This window comes from Peromyscus eremicus, chromosome X (genome assembly GCF_949786415.1).
Source record: "Peromyscus eremicus chromosome X, PerEre_H2_v1, whole genome shotgun sequence".
NCBI classification, from domain to species: Eukaryota; Metazoa; Chordata; class Mammalia; order Rodentia; family Cricetidae; genus Peromyscus; species Peromyscus eremicus.
The window spans coordinates 56,351,035-56,373,600 of NC_081439.1; the positions used below are offsets into that span (position 1 = coordinate 56,351,035).

General features: G+C 45.8%; 1 protein-coding gene across 1 annotated transcript; it reads left to right on the top strand.

The window, feature by feature from the left end:
* The first annotated feature begins 752 nt into the window (after positions 1 to 752).
* Positions 753 to 22,401, top strand: Gcna (germ cell nuclear acidic peptidase). Its single transcript, XM_059251479.1, is given in 12 exon segments — positions 753 to 1,053; positions 4,050 to 4,096; positions 4,508 to 4,538; positions 7,668 to 7,744; positions 8,672 to 10,057; positions 16,562 to 16,704; positions 19,408 to 19,495; positions 19,498 to 19,548; positions 21,439 to 21,501; positions 21,504 to 21,642; positions 22,151 to 22,181; positions 22,183 to 22,401. Coding segments are annotated over 12 exon segments (2,463 nt in total). The 5' UTR covers positions 753 to 865.
* Positions 22,402 to 22,566: the final 165 nt, after the last annotated feature.

Genomic DNA, 22,566 nt, shown 5'->3' on the forward strand with positions numbered 1-22,566 from the left:
CTGGAACTCAGCAGACATTTGCCTGCCTCTGCCTCCCATGGGCTGGAATTAAAGGTGTGCACTAGTATACAACAAAACACCAGGTACAATGCCTAGACAAGCAAATGCATGGGATGTTTCTTTTGTGTGTCCAATATAGGTGTCTTCCAGAGAATGGTGAGGTATAAAAAGCATTTCCTGTTTTTCTTGGTGCGTTTGGAGTGGGTACAAGAAAGGTTAAAGTAACTGTACTGCATTTTTTTTTCCTCCAGGGTCTGACAGTTCTGGATGCCAGCACCACAGTTCAGTGTTGCTAGAAGTTTTTGGGTTGCTCCCCCTTGGTATTACTGAGGAGACTAGATGGTCCTCTCTGCCAGCGCTCGGAGTAGTTGGAAGACCAGGTAGATGAACTTTTAAAAGATTCTGGCAGCCGGGTGGCGGCGGTGGTAGACGCCTTTAATCCCAGCACTCAGGAGGCAGATGCAGGCAGATCTCTGTGAGTTCGAGGCCAGCCTAGTTCACAAAGAGTTCCAGAAAAGCCAGGACTGTTACATAGAAACCCTGTGGGGGGCGGGGGGAGAGGAGCAAAAAACAAAACAACAACAAAAAAAAACCACCCAAAACAGGCATGGTGGCTACGTGTTTGTAATCCCAGCACTCCAAAGGCAAAGGCAACCCAGCCTGGGCTACATAGACCAGATCTCAAAAACAAAATGGGGGTGGTGGTTGTTTGAGAATTGGCTGTGGGTTGAACCGTGCAGGTTGAACCTGGCGCAGTTCCGTGAAAAGCGGTATCTCGGGAGCGATACCTGGATTCCCGGATTCCGGAAGCTGGTGTCACGGAAGCTGATGTCACGGAGTCAGTTACAAAATTCAAATCTGCTATATGGTCACGCGTGATAGGTGGGTACAGGAAAGGCGGGGATACGTCAGTTCCCATCTTCCCTTGGGGCTGTGCCCGTGCCAACGTCCATTTTGTACGCTCGGGAGCGGAGGAGCCCACGTCCATTTTGTACGCTCGGGAGCAGAGGAGCGGGTGGTGGCTGTGACCTGTGCCAGACACCGCAAGAGCAGGTACGCAAACGGTGGGCTAAGGCGGGCAGTGGTCTCATTTTAGTGTAGTACATTTAATTTACAACACCACTGTGTGTGAATAAGGGAATTTTGGGACTGAGATTCCGGTAGACTGTTTTTCCCTCAGAGAAAGTTCTGGGTGGGTGTGTGGTGGGAATGTAGCTGAGGTGGCCCCTGGCACTGCCAAACAGAAGGACGGAGGAAAGCTCCGTTAAAATCCAATTTTGATACGGGGGTGTGGGTGTGGCGGGGAGACCCGACCGAAACCTCTTGGGGCGTTTGAGGAAAAGTTTTCGGAGTGGAAAGATGGAGGGCATTTTGCTTCCCAACGGCATAGTGTACGGGTGGGGTAGGAGGAGGGAGGTTGGTCGGTCTGGGACCGGTGGGACAACGGTGGCTTGGCCCGGGTTTAGTCTTAATGTCCTATGGTAGACTGGTGCCAGCACCATAGTGGCATGGCGGCACAGCCACTTGGAGATGTCCTAAGTGGGTACGGGTTGCGGTTCTGGGGGGACTAGCCGATAAGCTGAGGCCGAGTCAGGGACGCGAAACGAAACGGGTGTCGGGCTGAGGGGAAGAGTTCTGAGGACCTGGACATTGAACTAGTGGCCTAGCCGAAGGGGAGGGGGCTCAGGGTCGAAATCTCATCGATGGAAGCTTCTAGGAGCGAGAAGGGCAAAGTGCCAGAATTTTTTTTTTTCTAGAACTTTCCACGAGGCCGGTGGGCGGGGACAGGAGCAAGATCTCTTTGGTAAGTTAGAGAAGCCTGAGGCCCCTCCCTGCGCAGCCAATGAGAAGCTGAGGAAGCAGAGTTGGGCGTTCCTTTTGGGGGGTGGTTCTAGGAGTGGGAGCGGAGGGCGGGGCGGCTTCCGGAAGTGGGAGGGTAGGCAAGGTAGGGGGCGGGGCGGCTTCCGGAAGTGGGAGGGTAGGCAAGGTAGAGGGCGGGGCGGCTTCCGGGAGTGGGAGCGGTAGGCAAGGTAGAGGGCGGGGCAGTTGAGTGGGAGCTGTGGGTGGGGTCTGGGCGGGGTGGGAATGGTGGGCGATGCCAGGGAGGAGTTGGAGCAGCGGTGAGTGCAGGTTGCCGGCTAGCGGGAACCTGAGCAAGAGTGGGCTCGACTGCTAGGGGCGGAGGGCGGGAGCTGTGGGCGGGGTCAGGGCGGGGTGGGAATGGCCAGGGAAGAGTTGGAGCAGCAGGTGGGGGTAGGGCGCCCAGCTAGAGGGGACCTGTGCAAGAGCAAGAGGTGGCTGGCAGGGATCACGGGTGGTTGGCATGTACCCCTATACAGCCCTGCTGGTTAAACATAAATAAAAATTTAAAAACCTTGAAAGTAATCTTTCAAACCTTGAGGTTTGTGATGAAGATTACAAGATCGTGAGTAAAAGGGGAATCACTTTTTAAATTTTTTTAGACTTTAAAAATTTTTAAATCATTTTTTCTTTTTTCTTTTTTTTTTTTTTTTTTTTTGGTTTTTCGAGACAGGGTTTCTCTGTGTAGTTTTGGTACCTGTCCTGTAGACCAGGCTGGTCTCAAACCTACAGAGGTCTGCCTGGCTCTGCCTCCTGAGTGCTGGGATTAAAGGCGTGCGCTGCCATCTGGCCTTAATCACTTTTTTAAAAAAATCATTTCTAAATTTTTTTAGTCTCATTCCATAGCTAAAAATGGCCTGGAATTCTCAGTATATGTAAGGCTGGCCTGGAACTTGTGATAATCCTCCTTTAGCCTCCCAAGTGTTGAGACTATCTACAAGAGCCACCTGATTTTAGAATCACTTCTTGATATTCATTCATGCATCGGTTATTTTGACTTTGTAATTAAACACGTAATACTTCAAGTCCTAGTGTTGCTTCCCTTTTATGGTAGCAAATTGAAACATGTATATAAGGAATTACAGTGAATTGTGATTAAGAAAATGTGATGGACAGACTTGATGGTACCATAGGGGTAGAGAAGAGAGAGGACAGCTATTTTCTGGTTTACTTTTTTACAGTAGCCCTATGAAAGAAACAGTTCTTTTATAACTTCTGCTCAAGAGCATGTTTTGTGGAAGTCTAGGTGAGTCTAGACTGTTACTAGCATAGTTAGAGAGGTCTGAGTGAGTTAAAATATCTCACTGTTCAATTCTGAAACATCTCCATATTTCTGAAATCTCTACATACATTTGATGACAGTTGTATGTGTATGTTTAATCTTTAGTTTTTCGAGGCAGGGTTTATCTGTGTAGTTTTGGTGCCTGTCCTCTGTAGACCAGGCTGGCCTCGAAATCACAGAGATCCACCTGCCTCTGCCTCCCGAGTGCTGTGATTGAAGCCGTGCGACACCACCACCTGGCCGTGTTTAATCTTTTAAAGATGTGTATATAGGGACTTGAAGGGAATGGCGTAGCAGTTAAAAGTGCCTGTTGCTTTTCCAGAGACCCCAAATTTGGTTACCAAAACTCATGTTCAGTGTTAACAACTACCTGTAATTAGAAGGTTGTAGAAGCTCTAGAAGGTTCTGATATCTCTGGTCACAACAGTTACTGGTAGTCACATGCATAGGCAGACAAGACAGATACAATTAAATCAAAATCTTTTAAAAGAAGTGCATATGGGGGCTGGGATCTAGCTCAGTTGGAAGAGAATTTGCTTAGCATGCATGAAAGTGGCTTCAGTCACCATCATTGCATGAAGTTGAGCATGGCAGGCATACTACTATAATCCCAGTCCTCAAGAGGGGGAGACAGGATAAAAACTTCAAGGTCTTGTTCCATTACATGGGGTTTAAAGCCAGCCCAGGATCTAATCTAATGCATTATTATTATTATTATTTTGGTTTTGAGATAAGGCTTTGCTGTTGAGACCAACCTGGATACAATGTAAGCTCTTAAAGCATCTTCTGACCTTGCATTTCAGAAGCTGCTTGTTGGTTGTCAGCATTTATTGGAGAGTTTTGATATTTTATGGCCTGTGTCATTGGTAGCCCTCACTTTAAAAACTTCTCTTTTTTTTTTTTCCAGTGATATTCTTAACATGGATACAAGCAGCAGTGAGGACTGTGAGGCCTGTAAGTAGAGCCCTCTTTCAACAGTAATGCACATCAAGCGTCTTTGTAGAGATGACTGAAATGAGATTTGGGACACTTGACTTGATCTGGTCCTAGGTTTACCCCCTCCAGTGTGCTCTCTGGGTTGTTGAAATGAAGTTTATTTCCCTGCTGTCAAGAGCAGATCTTCATGTTTTCTTTATGTGTTGTTTACCCTTTTTTGTCTCCTGGGTCTTCCTTGATTTCCTCTCAGTCTTTCTTGAGGGATATAAATTCTTTTATCTCTTCCTTGTGCTAGGCAAGTGTTCTACCACTGACCTATGTCCCCAGTTTTAGAGAAATGTACATTTTCCTAGGTCTAATTTATACATTTTATACATGAACTACTAGGTTTTATCATGCTTCCTAACGCTTTTTCTTTCCTTAATTTAGATGTGCCTGAATTGCCAGAGAAAAGGTCCAGGTAAGGAGAATTGTTGAAATGTGACCTCTTTTTTTTAAGGACGCACCCAGTGTTCTGGGCAAAAAGATTTAAGAGTAAACATCGTATTTTCTCTGAGAACAAACACTATATGGTACTGACAGGATCACAGTGGTTGTTTGACTTCATAATTTTTTTTTCCGGTTTTTTGAGACAGGGTTTCTCTGTGTAGCCCTGACTATCCCAGAACTTGCTGGCCTCGAACTCACAGAGATCCGCCTGGCTGTGCCTCCCGAGTGCTGGGATTAAAGGCGAGCGCCACCACTGCCCGGCTTATAATCGGTTTTAAAGTATCTGATTCTTATCTTGGGCCATTGTTTAACTGTTCGGTTGTTGCTTTTATTTATTTATAGTTTTGGCTTGTTTTTTGAGACAGGGTCTCTCTAAGTAGCCCTGACTGTCCTGGAACTCACTCTATACCAGGCTGGCCCTGAACTCAGAGATCTTCCTGCCTCAGCCTCCTGAGTGCTGGAATTAAAGACATGTGCCACTACACCCACCCTAGAAGAAAGATTCTTTAAGGCTAGAGTAGTAAATAGGATAGCAAAGGCCCATCAACATGGCAGCTTAAAAGAGATTATGCACAGTAGAAGAAGATTAGCTTTGGTATTTATAGTGGATATAGGAAAATACAGTAACAAGTATTTGGAGTGTTTTTCTTTCATCATAAAAGTGTTTTTATGTCCAGGAGATGGATCACTGGGTAAAGGTACTTGCCACACAAGCCTGATGACTTGTTTGATTGCCAGAATCCATGTAAAGGTAAAAGGAGAGAATTGACTTCGCAAAGTTGTCCTATGACCTCCACATGTATTCTTTGGCACATGCACATCCACACACACTATTACCCACCACACACACACACACACACACACACACACACACACATACTGATTTTTTTTTTTAAGTATATCATACAGGGGGTTCATGGCTATAATCCTAGCCCTCGGAAGGCTGAGGCAGAATTTCTGTGAGTTCCAGTGTATCTTGGGCTACAGTGTGTGTGCTAGCTAGTTTTATGTCACAGGCTAGAATCATTTGAGAGGAGGGAACCTCAATTGAGAAAATGCCTCCATAAGATTGGGCAGCAGACAAGCCTGTAGGGCTTTTCTTAATGATTGATGTGGGAGGGCCCAGCCCATTGTAGGTGAAGACACTCCTGACCTGGTGGTCATAGGTTCTATAAGAAAGCAGGTTGAGAAAGCAATGGGCAGCAAGCCAGTAAGCAACACTCCTCTGTGGCCTCTGCATCAGCTCCTGCCTCCAGGTTATTGCCCGTTTTGAGTTCCTGTCCTGACTTCTTTCCTTGATGAACAGTGATGTGGAAGTGTAAGCCAAATAAATTCTTATCTCACCAAGTTGCTTTGGTCATGGTATTTCATCACAGCAATAGTAACCCTAAATAAGACAGAAATTGGTGCCAGGAGAGGGCATTGCTATGACAGACTTGATCATGTCATTTTGGGGTGGATTGTGAAAGTACTTTGGACCTTTGGGGCTAGAAAACCCATTGAGTGTTCAAAGCTTGGTGAGCTGTCCTTTGGGAACTTGGAAGATAAGAGTGTTGAGAGATGCAGATGATGGAGGCCTGGTTTATGAAGTTCCAGAGGAAAGATTGGAAATCACTTAAAGACTCTATTTATTAGAGCTGTTGCATATTTTGAGTTAAGACTCTGTGGTTCTGGTCAGCTGGGACTGAAAAGTTGGTGTGATATGATACCAGAACCACTAAAGTGAAATCTTTGCTTTGCTGGGATAATTGTTGCTGGGCATTGAGGGCTGAGAAATTAGCAGTGATTAAAAAGAGATCACCATCGTTGAGGTGAAATCTTCTGGGAAGTGTTTTCTCAGAATTAGCACACAGAAGTGGTGCTCCAAAGGTGGCCAAGTTGCTGTGGCCTTGTGCTGGCAGCAGAACCTAGTAGTGTTAAGAGTCACCCAGGTGGTACTGGTTTTGAAATCATAAAGGTGTCGTGGAGAGCAGCTGAGGCTTGACACTGTATGGCAGGGCTGAGTTCCCCGAAAAGAGCTCAGGAGAGGCTATTGGTGAAAGTACAGCCCAGTTGGAGCTAGAGACCTCAGCATTTTGGAGATGGAGGCCATCCTGGTCTTAGGAGACAATCTGTGTGGGCTGTAGTGGGTAGAGCCAGAGAAGTGGCAATTTGGAGGAGCTCAGAAGATCATGACTGGATCCCAGACATTAGACATTGAATTATTGACAGTTGGGAGTTTGGTTTTGCTTTGTTCAGATTGTAACTGTGCCCTGGTTCTTCCCTCTTGAAGTAAGAAAGTGCTTAATATAGTTTTGATTTTACTGAAGCCCACAGTTGAGAGACTTTGAACTTTTAAAGAGATTTTGGAATTTTACAAAGACTTTGAATTTTAAAAGAGACTAGATATTTTAAAGAGATTGAATTTTTTTTAAGTGTTTGGAATTTCAAAGACTGGGGCTTTTAAATTTTGTAATGTTCATATTGTAATGTTTATTAATGTGTGATCTTGGTGATGAACAAGAAAGGAAAGGTTATGACAATGATATGTTTGTGTCAAGTTGCCAAGGAGTCAGAGTGAGAACCTTTCTCTGTGGCTCTCTTTCTACTCTTATACAAATTCATCTCAAAGTTGATGAAGAATGATAAGGTCAAACTATTTGAGTACTTGTACTCTGACAAGGTCCAGCTTCCTCTTAGTAGTGGACAGATGCTTCCTTTGGGAAGGTTGTAAGAAAGGGGAATGGGGGGCTGGAGAGATGGCTCAGAGGTTAAGAGCACTGGCTGCTCTTCCAAAGGTTCTGAGTTCAATTCCCGGCACCCACATGGTGGCTCACAACCATCTGTAATGAGATCTGGTGCCCTCTTCTGGCCTGCAGGGATACATGCTGTATACATAATAAATAAATAAATTAAAAAAAAAAAAAGAAAGGGGAATGGGGTATGGAGAAATTAGGAATAATTGAAAGGTTGTAGTTCCAGTGAAGGGGAACAGAGTTGGTGTAGGAATCAACCAAAACTTAAAAAGTAATCCTGCTTGTTGTAGAAAGTATGGAAATGACTTGAAGGGAAGGATATTGTGCTCATATTTTCTTTTGTTTTTTTCCACCGTATTACTTAGCCTTGTGGTGATTAACTCTGATTCTGACTCTGCCCGTGAGGAAAAGAGAGCTAAGATCTGTGAAATAAGCAGTGAAGGCAAGTATCCTCCTCACTTAAGGAGCTGAGCTCTAAAGCCCTGTCACATGGGGCACACTCTATGACAACTTCGTAGCCATTGCCACCGTTTCTTTTTTTTCCATCGTGTGTTGGGTGTTAGTCTGGCTGGCTTTCTATACCTTGGTCTGTTTCCTAACACAGTTGCAACTCTTCCTACTGCTTTAGGCTTGGGTAGAGTTCTATCTGCCTAGACTCTGCTCCTCCCTCTTCCTCTTTCCATCCTTTATAGGTAGGAATGACAAGGAAGAGGAGAGGGTAAGAGGCATGGCTTCATTTTCTTTTCCATTTTCTTTCTTCTTTGGTGAAGACTGGGAGTGGGGAGGTGCCAACTACTATCTACTCTGTACACTATTGTATAAGGTAGAGAGCACCAAAAGTCCAGCCAGGCCATAATGACTAAATAAGTTTTCTAAGCTAGAGAATTTTTAACTTGTTATAAATGAAATACCACTTTATCGATGCATTGCCTTTATTTTGCTATGGATCACAAGGCAGCAGGTTTATGTTTAGGAACAACTGAGCAAGTTGCTGTTTAGACAGTGTAATTGTTTGTTTTTCAAGACAGGGTTTCTCTGTGTAGTTTTGGTGCCTGTCCTGGATCTTGTTCTGTAGACCAGGCTGGCCTCAAACTCCCGAGCGCTGAGATTAAAGGTGTGCACCACCACCGAATGGCTGACAATGTGATTCTAAAGTGGGCATAATACTTCATTGCTACTTTATCTGTCATTGCTCTTAGTAAAATACAAAATAGAGGGAAAATAATCTATAGCTATGATTTTTAACTGTGATTCAGAATGTCCAAGCACTCAACCAGTTTCAGTTGAATTTGTGCTCAATAACCTGCTGATGTCTGTTTTTACAGAGTGGGTAGAAGGAGTATATTTATAGATGTATCTTGAATTTCAGATGAGTCTTCTGATGAGTCGTCTTCTGATGAGTCTTCCGACATTGGGGACAACGGCGCTCAGGACTCTTCAGTAATTGTTATCGATGATGAAGAAGATGGCAATCCCCATTTGAGGGATTCTGAGAAGATAAGAATTGATTCTAGTGATGAGTGCCAACCGCCTGTGCTCCAAAAAGAGGTGGTTGAATGTATTGATTCTGAGCCCATTTTACTTGATGATGATTCTGAAATAGGGGATCTTGGTGAAAGTTCCAACAAACCACCACCAGAGCCAGAGCCCCAGCCCCAGCCCCAGCCCCAGCCCCAGCCCGAGCCTGAGCAGGAGCCTGAGTGGGAACCCGAGCCCGAGCGGGAGCCCGAGCCCGAGCGGGAGCCCGAGCCCGAGCCCGAGCAGGAGCCCGAGCGGGAACCCGAACCCGAACCCGAACCTGAGCCTGAGCGGGAAACCGAAACCGAACCTGAGCCTGAGCGGGAGCCCGAGTGGGGACCCGAGCGGGAACCCGAGCTTGAGCGGGAACCTGAGCCCCAGCAGGAGCCCGAGCCCCAGCGGGAACCTGAGCCCCAGCAGGAGCCCCAGCAGGAGCCCGAGCCCCAGCAGGAGCCCCAGCAGGAGCCCCAGCGGGAACCTGAGCCCCAGCACGAGCCCCAGGGGGAGCCCGAGCCCCAGTGGGAACCTGAGTCCCAGCGGGAACCTGAGCCCCAGCAGGAGCCTGAACCCCAGCGGGAACCTGAGCCCCAGCAGGAGCCTGAACCCCAGTGGGAACCTGAGCCCCAGCAGGAGCCCGAGCCCCAGTGGGAACCTGAGCCCCAGCAGGAGCCCGAGCCCCAGCGGGAACCTGAGCCCCAGCAGGAGCCCGAGCCCCAGCGGGAACCTGAGTCCCAGCAGGAGCCCCAGCAGGAGCCCGAGCCCCAGTGGGAACCTGAGTCCCAGCGGGAACCTGAGCCCCAGCAGGAGCCCGAGCCTGAACCCCAGTGGGAGCCTCAGCCCGAGCGGGAACCCCAGCCCCAGCCGGAGCCTGAGCAGGAGCCAGAGCCTGTCCCTGAGCCCGAGCAGGAGCCCCAACCCGCGCAGGAGCTGCAGCCGGAGCCAGAGCCAGAGCTGGAGCCAGAGCTCGAGCAAAAGGTTACAGCCGAAGAGGCTAAGGAGAGAAAGGCTGCAGCTCTGCTGGCCCAACAAAGAAAGAAGAGAAAAAATAGGTTTATATGTATGGCACCTCCTAAGTCACGTAGGAAACGTCGTAGGGTTGTCTCACAGGATTTGCCCAGCCTGCCAAGTGCCTCTCCAGAGCCTAGTCCTCCTGATGAGCCCACATCATCAGAGCAACCTGTTCCTCCTGCCGAATGCATGCCATTAGAGAAACCCAAAGGCAAAAGGGGACGCCCTCGCAAGGTACAATGATCTTTGTGCAAACGGGGGAGGGGGCTCCCATGTCCATCTTTCTTACACTCCAGTATGTTAGCATTTACTCTTAAGTACCTCTGGAGTGCTTTTTTCCTGAAATACCTGTCCCGAGGATATCCTGGGTCGTCATCCTCAACATGCCCCCATAATTGGTTAATTGTTAATTCCTCTATGCAGCCATAAGTTAGAATGGCTCCTCCCTCCTAGGTTCCCAGTTTCAGAGTTTTTATCAAGTGTGTAACATGTTGCCGAATTTGTCCCCCCAGTAGTCTGTTCGTAAAAGGACTCTTAATGATTTATTCTCTTGAGGGTCTAGCCTCATGAGTGGCATGTAACAAGATGTTTAATAAATTTGTTAAATAAAATGAGTGAGATCTCTGGCTGGAGTTATTGGCATTGTGGGTTCTGGAAGAAGGTGAAAGGCGAGGTTTGACTTGCAAATTGGGTGAAGGTGCTACTGGGGATATGGGGTACACCATACCACTCTTTAGAATGCATGTGTCTGATAAGTTTTTTCACTCTGAAGGCCTCTCCACCGATGCAGGAAACTGAATCAAGAAAGAATCATGAAAAGCCCAGGTTTAATGGGTGAAGCGTCCTGGGTGATTTCCCGGGGCCCTTAGGAGACCGGAAGAAGCATGAGTTTTTCTGGGATACCGTTTATATACATCCCCCTGTGGGCATGGTCTTGAACCTCTTTGGGGGAGGAGCTGTATTTGGCGGGTTTTGAAAGGACTGGTTTGGGGAGGAGCTATATTTGGCGGGCTTTGAAGGGGCGGGTTTGGGGAGGAGCTGTGTTTGGCGGGCTTTGAAGGGGCGGGTTTGGGGAGGAGCTGTGTTTGGCGGGCTTTGAAGGGGCGGGTTTGGGGAGGAGCTGTGTTTGGCGGGCTTTGAAGGGGCGGGTTTGGGGAGGAGCTGTGTTTGGCGGGCTTTGAAGGGGCAGGTTTGGGGAGGAGCTGTGTTTGGAGGGCTTTGAAGGGGCGGGTTTGGGGAGGAGCTGTGTTTGGCGGAGCTATGTTTGGCGGACCTTGAGGGGCGGGTTTGGGGACTCAGAAGGTAGCAGTATGCAGCCTGCCCACACAGTCTTGTATGTGCTGCCCTGTGCTTATGAGAGCCTTTTTTTCTTTTGAGACAGGACTCCCTCTGTAAACTACTCTGGCCTCAAACTTGGAGATCCCCCTGCCTCTGTCTCCCAGGTGCTGTGCCTCCAACACCCAGCCAGGAGAGCCCTACTTGAGCTTCTGTCAGCTGCTTGATGGTACCAATTTTCAGGGTACAATCAACTATTATCCTTTCAGCTAATAGTAGACAAAAAAAAAAAAAATAGGGGCCTTCCCAGAAGAAACCCATTGCAATAAAAGTTGAAAATTGCAAGACTGGATATGTGTATTGCTCACATACTCACTTGCATGGAATATGATGGCATATTTTTTTGTGTGTGTTCATCAGTCCAGGGGATACTGGAGACTTGAAGGGGATGGAGTTGTTATGCCCAGATTGTGACCCCAAAGAGACCACTGAAGACCAAGGATTCCAGAATGCAACAGCAAGGTTTATTGTATAGATATAAGCCTAGGCAGGGAACTCATTCCTACACCCAATAGAGTGAGGCAGGGAGGAGTTGCTCTTTCTTTGTGAGGCTAGCTATTTAAAGGCAAAAACCACAAGCCCTTCAGGGTGGTTGAGGGGGTTGGGGGATTGGCACGGGTGCAACTCGGATTGGTTTATTTTTATTTTTGAAGGTCTCTTTTAATTGGGTGAGGGTATGTAACCTTTGAATTTACTGGTTGGGGTTTACAATTATTTTGGGGGCTGTCCAGGACAAGTCCCAGGCTCTGTCCTTGAGCTGCCATGGGGGCTGGCTGACCTTGCACATACTAACTGTGGGGGCTGACTCAGTGGCCCAGGCTCTGTCCTTGAGCTACCATGGAGGCTGGCTGGCCTCACACATTCACATTGACACATGCACGTAGCTCTAAGTTGGTGAGGGGTCCCAGACAGTAAACAACTGGCTGAACCTTGAACAGTCAGAGTACATGCAGAAAGGGAGCTACTGCAAGGACTATGTCTTTTGTTCACAGCCCTCCCAGAAACTGCTTGCTCAAGTCTCAGGAAACTGAAATTGAGGCCTGATCTCTGAGAGAAGACTGAGCAGCCTGTTATGGCATCTACTTGGTCCTTTCAGAGTCTGGTTGGACAAAAGTTTCTGACCCTAATTGGGCATGCACATTTAGAGTGATGAGGTCACCTGCTGGTTCCATGTGTCATCATCCTGCCCCCCCACCCCCAGCTATCTAGCCAAAGGACAATGCCTGTGTGCTCTACTTAAATCTTAGCTGTTACCTGGCAGAGTGCTTCCTTCAGCCTCACAGCCCCTCTGGCTCTGAAGTTTACTTTATCCTTACACTCAGGTCGAAGATGTATATGTAGCCAAGGCACTTTGTTTGTTTTTGTTTCTGTTTTTGTTTTTTCGAGACAGGGTTTCTCTGTGTAGCTTTGGTGCCTGTCCTGGATCTTCATCTGTAGATCAGGCTGGCCTCAAACTCACAGAGACCCACCTGGCTCTCTGCCTCCTGAGTGCTGGGATTAAAGGGCCAAGGCACTTCTTAGGCTAGACACAGCCTGATGGCCATCCATTTGTACTTAAGCAAGCCAACACAGTTGAATGTGATGGCACATTAATCCCAGCAATCAGCAGGCAGAGGCAGGACAATTAGGAGTTTAAAGGCCGCCCTCTACAAATCAAGGTCAAGGCCTGTCTGGGCTACATGATACTCTTACCTCAAAAAATCAACAAGGCAATTACATGTTCTGATCTAGGAGGGTAGTTAAAAATGTCTTCCAGGTTTTTCCAGTTCTTTCCATGAGCACATTTCCCCTTAATATTGTGTATATTCTTGGGTTTTGTTTTGTTTGGCAGGATTGGGGTTAGAACCCTTGGCCTTGAACATGCTGCCAAGCACTCTACCACTGAGCCACATCCATGCTATCCTGTGAATTTTCAAAGCATCCGTCCCTGACACAAGAAAAAAAAAAAAGTTAGGGTGTGGTAGATTGCTTGGAGTTCTTTTATTAAGTCACAGGAAGCTATCAAAAACAAGCGATTGCATGGGTCAAAGGCATGTTACCACTTAAGCTAGAAGTCAGTACATTTTCTCATTTAGATTCTAAAAATCTCACTTTGCCCTTTAAAATAGGATTTTCAGTTTTATCTCTTGTTTTACTTCCATTTGGGAGTAATGCACACTTACATCTGAATTATCTTGTTTTGTTTTTTGTTTTTTGAGACAGGGTTTCTTTGTGTAGCCCTTGCTGTCCTGGAACTTGCTTTGTAGACCAGGCTGGCCTGGATGGAACTCACAGAGATCTGCCTGCTTCTGCCTCCTGGGTATTGGGATTAAAGGTGTGTGCCACCACTGCCCAGCTACATCTGGATTATCTTAGAAAGTATATATGAAGAAACATATTTTTGTGTTAGCATTTTTTTTGTGGGTTTTGTTTTTGTCGTGCTTGGGGATGGAACAGACTACTTCAGCCTGGTGATAACTTATTAAGTTTATATTTTGGGAGAGAAAACTCTTCAGGGAGGGGAAGGGGAAAAGAATTGGTATGTCAGGTGTGGGGTAGGGGAGGTCAGCTTCGATCTGAGAAAAAGGCTTTGTGTCCCTGTGCTTTTTGTGGCTGAGATGATTGGGACAGTTCGCCATGTGCTCTAGGACCCCTATCAGCAAGGGATCATCTCTGGATTCTATATATATGTTTAAGCTGCTTTGCCTATAGGGATGCTTGTCTCGATCATATCTAGGTGGCTTTGCTGACAGAGGAAAGGAGAAGCTGCCTCTTGGTACCCTTGTCACTACCCTTCTTCTGCAGTGGCCCGCCTGTTTGAACTTTTAGCACTATCTTGTTGAACTTCATTGCTCTGGGAGCCTCCTGCGGTGCTTCCCATAGTTCTTGTAAAGGCTGCTGCTGCTTGTTAATTCTTTTGATGTGGGGTGCACAAGCTTGGAGAGAAAGTTTGGTTTGCTAAGCCCTAAAGCTAGTTTTCTCTGAGTAGATGCTCAGATCCTATTCTCTGCTGCATCTGGCAGGTGGTCTTGGTTGTCATCTGCTGCCTTTGCTGATACATACCTAGTGTTGAAGAAATGGGAGCTTGTGAAGTCAGAAACTCACTGCGTTCCCATTTCTTTTTCTAGCTCTGTGGGCTTATTTCTCTGGTTGTGGTTTGCTCTAGCCATTGTTGTTATTATTATTAATTTTTTTTGGTTTCTTTGAGACAGGGTTTCTCTGTGTAGTTTTGGAGCCTGTCCTGGATCTCGCTCTGTAGACCAGGCTGGCCTCAAACTCATAGAGATCCACCTAGCCCTGCCTCCCGAGTGCTGGAGTTAAAGGCGTGCCTCTAGCCATGATTTTTGAAAAGCCTCCTCCAGGTATAGTGGCACATCTAGTAAATCCCAGCAATTGGAATGATTGCCACGAGTTTGGGGCCAGCCTTGCCTATGTGACAAGAGCTTATCTCCTAAAAAAAACCACTTCCAGAGGGAGGAAGGATTGTACAAACCAGACAAGTCAAGGACATCACAAGGGAACCCACAGAAACAACTAACCTGGCTCATTAGGGGCTCATAGAGTCTGAACCAACAACCAGGGAACCTTCATGTGACTGACCTAGGCCCTCTGCATGTAAGTTACAGTTGGTAGTGTAGGTGCAGTTTTCCTGTCCTGGCAGCCATTTCCCAAATAACCAACATGGAGACTCGGTATTAATTGTAAATGCTTGGTCAATAGCTCAGGCTTGTTACTAGCTAACTCTTACATTTATTTATTTATTTTTTTTTTATTTTTTTTTTGGTTTTTCGAGACAGGGTTTCTCTGTGTAGCTTTGCGCCTTTCCTGGAACTCACTTGGTAGCCCAGGCTGGCCTCGAACTCACAGAGATCCGCCTGGCTCTGCCTCCCGAGTGCTGGGATTAAAGGCGTGCGCCACCACCGCCCGGCAGTTTAACTCTTACATTTAAATTAACCCTTATTTCTTATCTATGCTCTGCCACATGGCTTGGTACATTTTCTCAGTAAGGCATGCCCATCTTGCTTCTCTCTGTCTCTGCTGGTGTTTCCTCTAAATCCACCCTTCTTCCTCCCAGTATTCTCCTAGTCTGGCTCTCCTGCCCAATCTCTTTCTGTCCAGCTATTGGACTGTCAGCTTCTTTATCAAACCAATCACAGTGACATATATTCACACAGTGTAAAGGAATATTCTACAGCAGTGGGACTCCTAACAATGGGAGCAGGAGCTGTCCATAACAGTTTGGCTATCTCTTGGGAACCTATTCCTCATACTGGGTTGCCTTGCCCGGCCTAAATACAAGGGGAGATTCTTAGTCTTACTGCAACTTGATATGCCATGATTTATTGATACCCATGGGAGCCTGCCCCTTCCTGAACAGAAACCGAGGAGGAGTGGATTGGGGTGGGGGTGGGGTGGGGGCGGGGGCGGGGATCGGAGGAGGGAGAAGAAGAGGGAGGGGAAACTTCAGTCAGGATGTAAAATAAATTAATTAATTTAAAAACCACTTGAAAAACAAATTTTAAAAACCCACTTTTCTTTAAATCAGTAGTGCCTGAGCATTGGTCCTTCTGTGTTTAGCGCTATTCTTTGTGCTTTTGAAGTATACCTTGAAATATAGGGCAGCAATCATGGTTTAATGAAAAGACTGAGGATTTGGGTCAGAAGATCTGTTGTCTCTGACCTCTGAGCTTCAGTGTCCTCATTTGCAAGATAGAGATGGGAACAAACAGTGATAACTTGAGTTGTCCACTTTGAGCAGAGTAGAAATGGTAGCTGGAAACAGTGGTTAGAACCACATTGACTCAGGCCTTGACTACCAGGCCAGCTGGTCAAGGAAAAGCCAGAAGGAAACAATATCAGTCTGGAGGTGAGTGAGTAGTTGGATTAGAATGAAAAGAGCTTGTTAGTAAAGAGCACAGGAGGAGAGTGCCGTTGTATAAAGGGGAGGACAGGAACTCGATTAGAGAGGTGAGCCCGAGTTGCAAAGGAGATGCTAGCTGTTAGAGCCCATAGTCAGAAGATAGCAGTCCACATCCCAGTTGAACACAGGGTGAGGGAAAGTTGATTTCAAATACCTCTGAGGTTTTCCGCCAATTGTGACAAAATTTTGATTATGGAGCCTGTTATGCTAAAGATAGACTCATAAATCTGTTGGAAATTTGCATTGAATAACTGTGAAATCAGAAGCACCAAAGGAGAGCTTGAGGCTGAAGCTGTAGGTGTGGCTGAAACCTGGCCTCATACCTTTGAGAACGTGTGCCAACAGTAAAGAGAAACACTGGCTAGAAGCCTGGGAAACAAATGTTCTTATACAATGAGACGGAAGGAAAGAGCAGCAAGTTCTTAGCTCTTTGTGCATGCATGCCACCGCCTCCTATTTCTTTAGCCATGCAAAATTCACCTAAATTCACCTTTGCAGGAAATCTGTGCAAAATACTTAGATGTTCCTTGAAAAATATTGAAAAATTAAAACAGTATTCTGGAAGGAATTTCAAACACAATAAGGAAGAGCTGGCTCAGAAAATCTACAGGCTACTTAACCACACTGTCTTTGATGGAAAGGTAGACAAACGAGCATTTATTAAATGTCTCTTGTACACTAGCACTCTTGGCTGCTGCACTCACCATGTATATATACTTCATGTCCTGGAGATGTGTTAGTTTAAGTAGAACTAGACCACTCCAGGAGTAGAAAAGAAAGGTTTATTGGGGGTCAAACTGCCAAGGCTATCTCTCAGATGGGCAGAGAGAGTCAAAATAATGGGAAAGCAAGCAGATTTTATATGATAGAAGGTGGGGGGGGGGTCTAGGTGCTGATACAGGCCGTTCAGATTAATTAGCAACTAGATGCCCTTCCCAATAACAATCCTTCTGCTTACCTAGTTAGAATCCTTCTATTTAGGACATTGTCACCAGCACTGCCATATTTGGGGGCCCACTTTGGACTTAACAGACATGAGAGATAATGTTTATGTGAAAGATATTTTTTTGGGGGGTTGTATATATGAGCAGATGGTTATTACAGAAGGAGATTAGCCAGGTGAGAATGGCTGAAAAGTCTGAGAAGTCAGAAAGTAGGATCTCCTGGAAGATGTGAGGCTCCTGCTTCTTTTTGTTTGTTTGTTTGTTTGTTTGTTTGTTTGTTTGTTTGTTTGTTTTTTGAGACAGGGTTTCTCTGTGTAGCTTTGGCTCCTTTCCTGGAACTCACTCTGTAGACCAGGCTGGCCTTGAACTCACAGAGATCCACCTGGCTCTGCTGGGATCAAAGATGTGTGCCACCACCGACTGGCCGGCTCCTGCTTCTTAAAGAATGGTTAGTACTGAGAACAGCAGAAGAGGAAGGACATGTGTTGAGGCAAAGAAGATGATGGGAAGGAGCTGGACAAGTTGCTTAGCCTCATTTTATCCATGGCTCCTGTGAAATGAGGCCAATAATAGTACAGTCATCTTTTGGTGCCTGCAAGGAACAACTGGTTCTGGTACCCCTCAACAAATTGCAAAACCTACAGCTGCTCAAGTCCCTTATATAAAATGTCTTCTGAGCATCCTCCTCCTCTATACTTCAAGTCATCTATATGTTACTTATAATGCCTAATAGAGTGGAAATAGCATGTAGGAGATAGTTGTTATAGTGGCAAGGGAAAATCTGTATATATTCAGATGCATGTTTTTGTCATTTTATTTTATTTATTATTTGACAGTTTTATACATTTATGTAATAAATTTTAGTCATTTTTGATGTACAGTTTGTTGAATCCATGGTACAGAACTCATGAATGCATGGTCAATTGTACTTATTACCTCAGAATTACTATTAGAGTGCAAGATTTCATATTCATAAAGTGCTTAGAACAGGGCCTAGGCATAGCAAGTTGGTGTTTTCTGGTCTTAGACAGCCTTGGGAATTAGGTTAGGGGAAGTGAAGTCTAAACTGGTAGGCACCAGTGCACAGGAATATGTGACAGGAAGCTATTGTTGAATGATGTCCATCTGCTAGTAGCTTGGTGCTATGGACTCGATTAGAAAATCCAAAGGTAGAGACCTTCTGGCTACTACTCTTGTTTGTTCATTTTGAGGGTTTTTTTGTTTTTGTTTTTGTTTTTTTGTTTTTGTTTTTGTTTTCTTTGCCATGCTTCCTGCATATGAGGAAAGAGCCCTACCACTGAGCTGTACCATCTCTCATAGATCATGTTGTTGTTTAATCCAATTTTATAGTCTTCTGATGAAGAGACCTTGCAGCGGGAAAGTTCTTATATCTTGAAGGTCCTCCAGGTATCCTTTGGTATCCTTCCTCATGCCAGTGATGTTACATCACATGAGTGGAACCCAAGAGCGTTCTGAGTTGTGCAGATGCTTGCCTACCTCAGCAGCTGTACGTCTCTCCTTGACTGTCTCAGTCTTGGATCCATGTATCTAAGGACACAATCCTACATTCATGTGGCCCCAACAATCTCCTTCCTTGTGTCCTGATTAATTAGCCTATTCATTGTCCTTCCCAGGACTTTAACTTGGCCCCCATTCTTCCCAGGATGTTTAGACTTGCATTGTATTTGTACACATTTCTCTTCAGCGTACTCATGTACTCAGAGCCAAGAATGTAGAGAAGACAGTTCCTCTTAAATTGTTGTTTAGTTTTGGAGAATTTCATATGTGAGTACTATATATCATTTCTATCACTCCCTGTTCCAGCTCCTCCTATGTCCCTACCTCTCAAATTCATGACCTCTTTAATTTGTGTGTATGAGAGTGAGTGTGTGTAAAACCTACCAAGTCCATTTAGTGTTGCTCCTATGTACCTGTGTTTAGGGCAGACCACTTGGGATTGTATAACCATCAGGGATTCATCCCTGGAAAAACACTGATTATTTCCGCAGGGCAGCTGTTGCCTGAGGCTTTTCATCTAGGAGTGGCACCTTATGAAATTTCCCGCACCCACATTAGCATGTCCTCTTACTTTTTATTAGAGGGAGAACTCTTGTTCTTATTTCCTGATATGCTGAGAGTTGTTTCTAGGGAGACGGCTCAGCAGCTAAGAGCACTTACTGTTCTTGCAACAGACCCAACTTTGGCTTCCAGCATGCACATGGCAGTTCACAACTGCTCTATAACTCCAGCTCCAGGGGACCTGACACTCCTGTCTATTCTGGCCTTTTCTGGTACACATGTGGTACACATAAACTCAGGCTTACACACATACACATACATTTTTAAAAAGTAAACCTTTAGAACGGCTTTCTGATACTTTTGTTTGCTTTTCCTTTTCAGTTTCAGCCAGAGAAAATAGCAATCACTTGGAATAAAAAGCTGTTGCGGACTGCTGGTTTATGCACTACCAATGAGATACAAGAACCCAAGAGGAGCGCTATGCTAAGATTGCGATTTCTCTGAAAGTCTGCAACTCGGCAGGCGATTCCAGGAAAATAGTGGCTGTACCTTAGCACCCTGTCCTGATAACAAACCTGTTAAACTACTCTTACCTGGCAGCCTGTGTCACAGCTTTGGACTGTCATTTCTAGGTAGACAGGCCTTCTGTGTGTGGCTTAGAGGACATCATTATTGGATGTCTCACCGTTCCTAGGAATCCAACATATTTTCCAGGCCCATCTACACATTTCCCTTGCTAAAGGCAGCAGCATCTCCATCTCTCAGTCGCCAAGGATCAAGATGCCCGCTCTAGCCAGTCATCAACCCCCTGCTCCAGTTTTTCGTTTGTCCAAGTCTGGGTACTCATCCCTCCTTCTTTTCCCTGCGTCAGTCCGTTTTTTTCTTTCTGTGGGCCGCTGTGTTGCTTTCCTGCTCAGAGCCTGGGTTTCGGGGCCGTTGTAATCTGCTCCTGCTTCACATGGTCCATCTGGCCCCTCACTGCTCCATCGCTAGCCCATGGGTCAACCATTCTTTTCCCACTGGCTTTCAAAATGCAGCCCATGATTTTCCAGGTCCAGTCATTACTTACATTGTTTGACTTCTCCCAAATGTTCCCACCATATTGGGGACCAGAGCCTCACACATGGTCTGTAAGTAGTATGCCATTGAGTAGCAACTACAACCCTCATTTTAGAATCAAGGGTTCTGTCTTGTTTCTGATATGGGGGTCTTGCTATGTTTTCCAGGCTGGTCTTGAGCCCCTGGACTCAAGCAGACCTCTCATCTCAGCTTTCTGAGTAGCTGGAAGTACATGCAGGTGTCTGCCCCCAGCCCTGCTTTGAATGACCTTCTTTTGGTAGGGAGGGTGAGGGTACAGGTTGATGTAGCCTTGGCTGGCCTCATACTATATAGCTCAAGCTGACCCTGAACTTGTATAGTCCTCTTGCCTCAGCCTTTCAGTGCCGAGATTACAGAAGTGAGCTGCTGTTTTTTGTTTTGTGAGGTTTTTTCCAGTTTTTCATACAATGTATTTTGATTGTGTTCTAACTCCTCCCAGACCCTCTGTACCCACCCAACTTTATGTATGCTTGCCTGTGTTCTCTCTCTCTCTCTCTCTCTCTCTCTCTCTCTCTCTCTCAAAAAAAAAACCCCATAAGAAAACAAAAAACTAAAATCAAAGAAAAAATCAGTAAAGATAAAAAAATACTAAAGCAAACAAAGCAATGTTGTTTTGAGATAGGATCTCACTATGTAACTCTGATCTCTAACTTGGGGTCATCCACCTGTTTCATCCTTTCAAGGGCTGGGATTACAGGTTGTGTGTGGTCTAAATTCAGTCAGTTGTTAGGAGTCTAGCTCAGGGCAGGTTAGATGGATGGTTCAGTGCCAAGTCTGTTGATCTGAGTTTAATCCCCAGGACCGGCATATTAGAAGGGGAAGAACTGACTCCCACAAGTCCTCCTCTGGCCTCCACATGTATGCTATAGCATGTGCATGTATTCACACACACATACAATAAATGTAATTAATTTTTTTAAAAGAGCCCAGTTCAGATCTCTATTTTACCCCAAGCTTCTGCTCGCCAAATCTCATGGCCAGAGGTACCTCCTGAGCCTTCCTTTGTCCCGAGAGTGAAGAAACCAAGCCTCGTCCAGGTACATTTCTAGCAATGCCCCACAAAAAGATGAACATGCTGGAGCTGCCCCCCAAAAACCTGACCACTTAAGGAGCAGCCCAAACCAAAACCAGCTTGTTTGGGGTGGAAGGTTCACTCTCAGAATCCTGAGAAGGGAACCCTTGCAGCTAGCTGCCTGTGTGAGTTTCTGGGAGATGGCCTTGTGTTGGTGGGGGTGAAAGTCAAGGGCTTGCTGGGTAGTAGATCAGAAAAAATCCATTTTTGTGCTGACAGTTTCTTTTTAGTCCTCTTTCAAGATCGAATCCAGGACACCTTGATCCATGAACTATGCCATGCAGTCTCCTGGCTGCTTGATGGCATCAGGATTCACATGGTAATTCATGGCAATATTATGCTCAAAAATGCAATTCAGTACACCCAGAGCTGCCTAAGGTCACCTGTTGCCATAACTATACAGTTAGCTACAAGATCTATTACGAGTGTATTCTGTGCAAATGCAGGTAAGACCTTTTCAGAGTTTTTCCAATTATTTTGTCCTTCCGGCCTCCGTACTTATTGCTTGTTTTCTTCTTCTGCTACTGGGAATTGAACTAAGGGACTCATGTGTGCCAGGCAAACACTACATGGCACCCCTGCCTGAGCCATATCACCAGCCAGCCCTCTTTATTGTGGTTTCTGTTTTTGTTTTTTTGAAACAGAGTCCCAGCAAGTTTTCTATGCTGGTCTTGAACTACCTTTGTAGCTTAGGCAGGCCTTGAACTGTTACGGGACCAAGTAGATCTTTAGTAAGTCTATGGACTGTCTGACTTAAGGAGTCAATCTCACTATTTCTGTGTTCTCTTTCTCCATTAACTCCCCTAATTTGAGCTGGCTTGACCCTGCTGCTGCCTGGGGCTCCTCAGAACCCACAGAAAATTGCTTTGGGTACAAGGCTAAGGAGTTGGAGCTGATGTTTGAGATGTTGTGATTTTTTTTTTTTTTTTGGTATGGTGTCTCCTTCCTCACCAGGATTGGCCGCTATACCAGATCCTTGAACACTGAATGCTTGCTTCATCTGTGCCGGACACAAAGGGCCTCTGGTCTTGCTGCTATTATTTTGGAAGGATGGAACCCCCATTGTGCCCCATGTGAGACCATTTGCCAACTATATGCAGGAGCATTATAGAGCAGTGTTTAATGGGACAGCAGGAATCAGCCAAGGGGCTGTGATGAAGATTCAGCAAGGATTATTTGCCAGTAAACAAAAGGAAAACCCTTAAGGTTTTCCTGGAGTATATTTATGTGAGCCAAATCCTTGACTGACATGAAGTTCTAGAAAACTCTATTTCTGTAAGGCTTTAAATATTGGAGTTTAAAAGTGTTTTCTGACTTGTTATTAATGGTGATTGTTAGCAAAGAATTCTTTTGCTAACCATACAACCCTT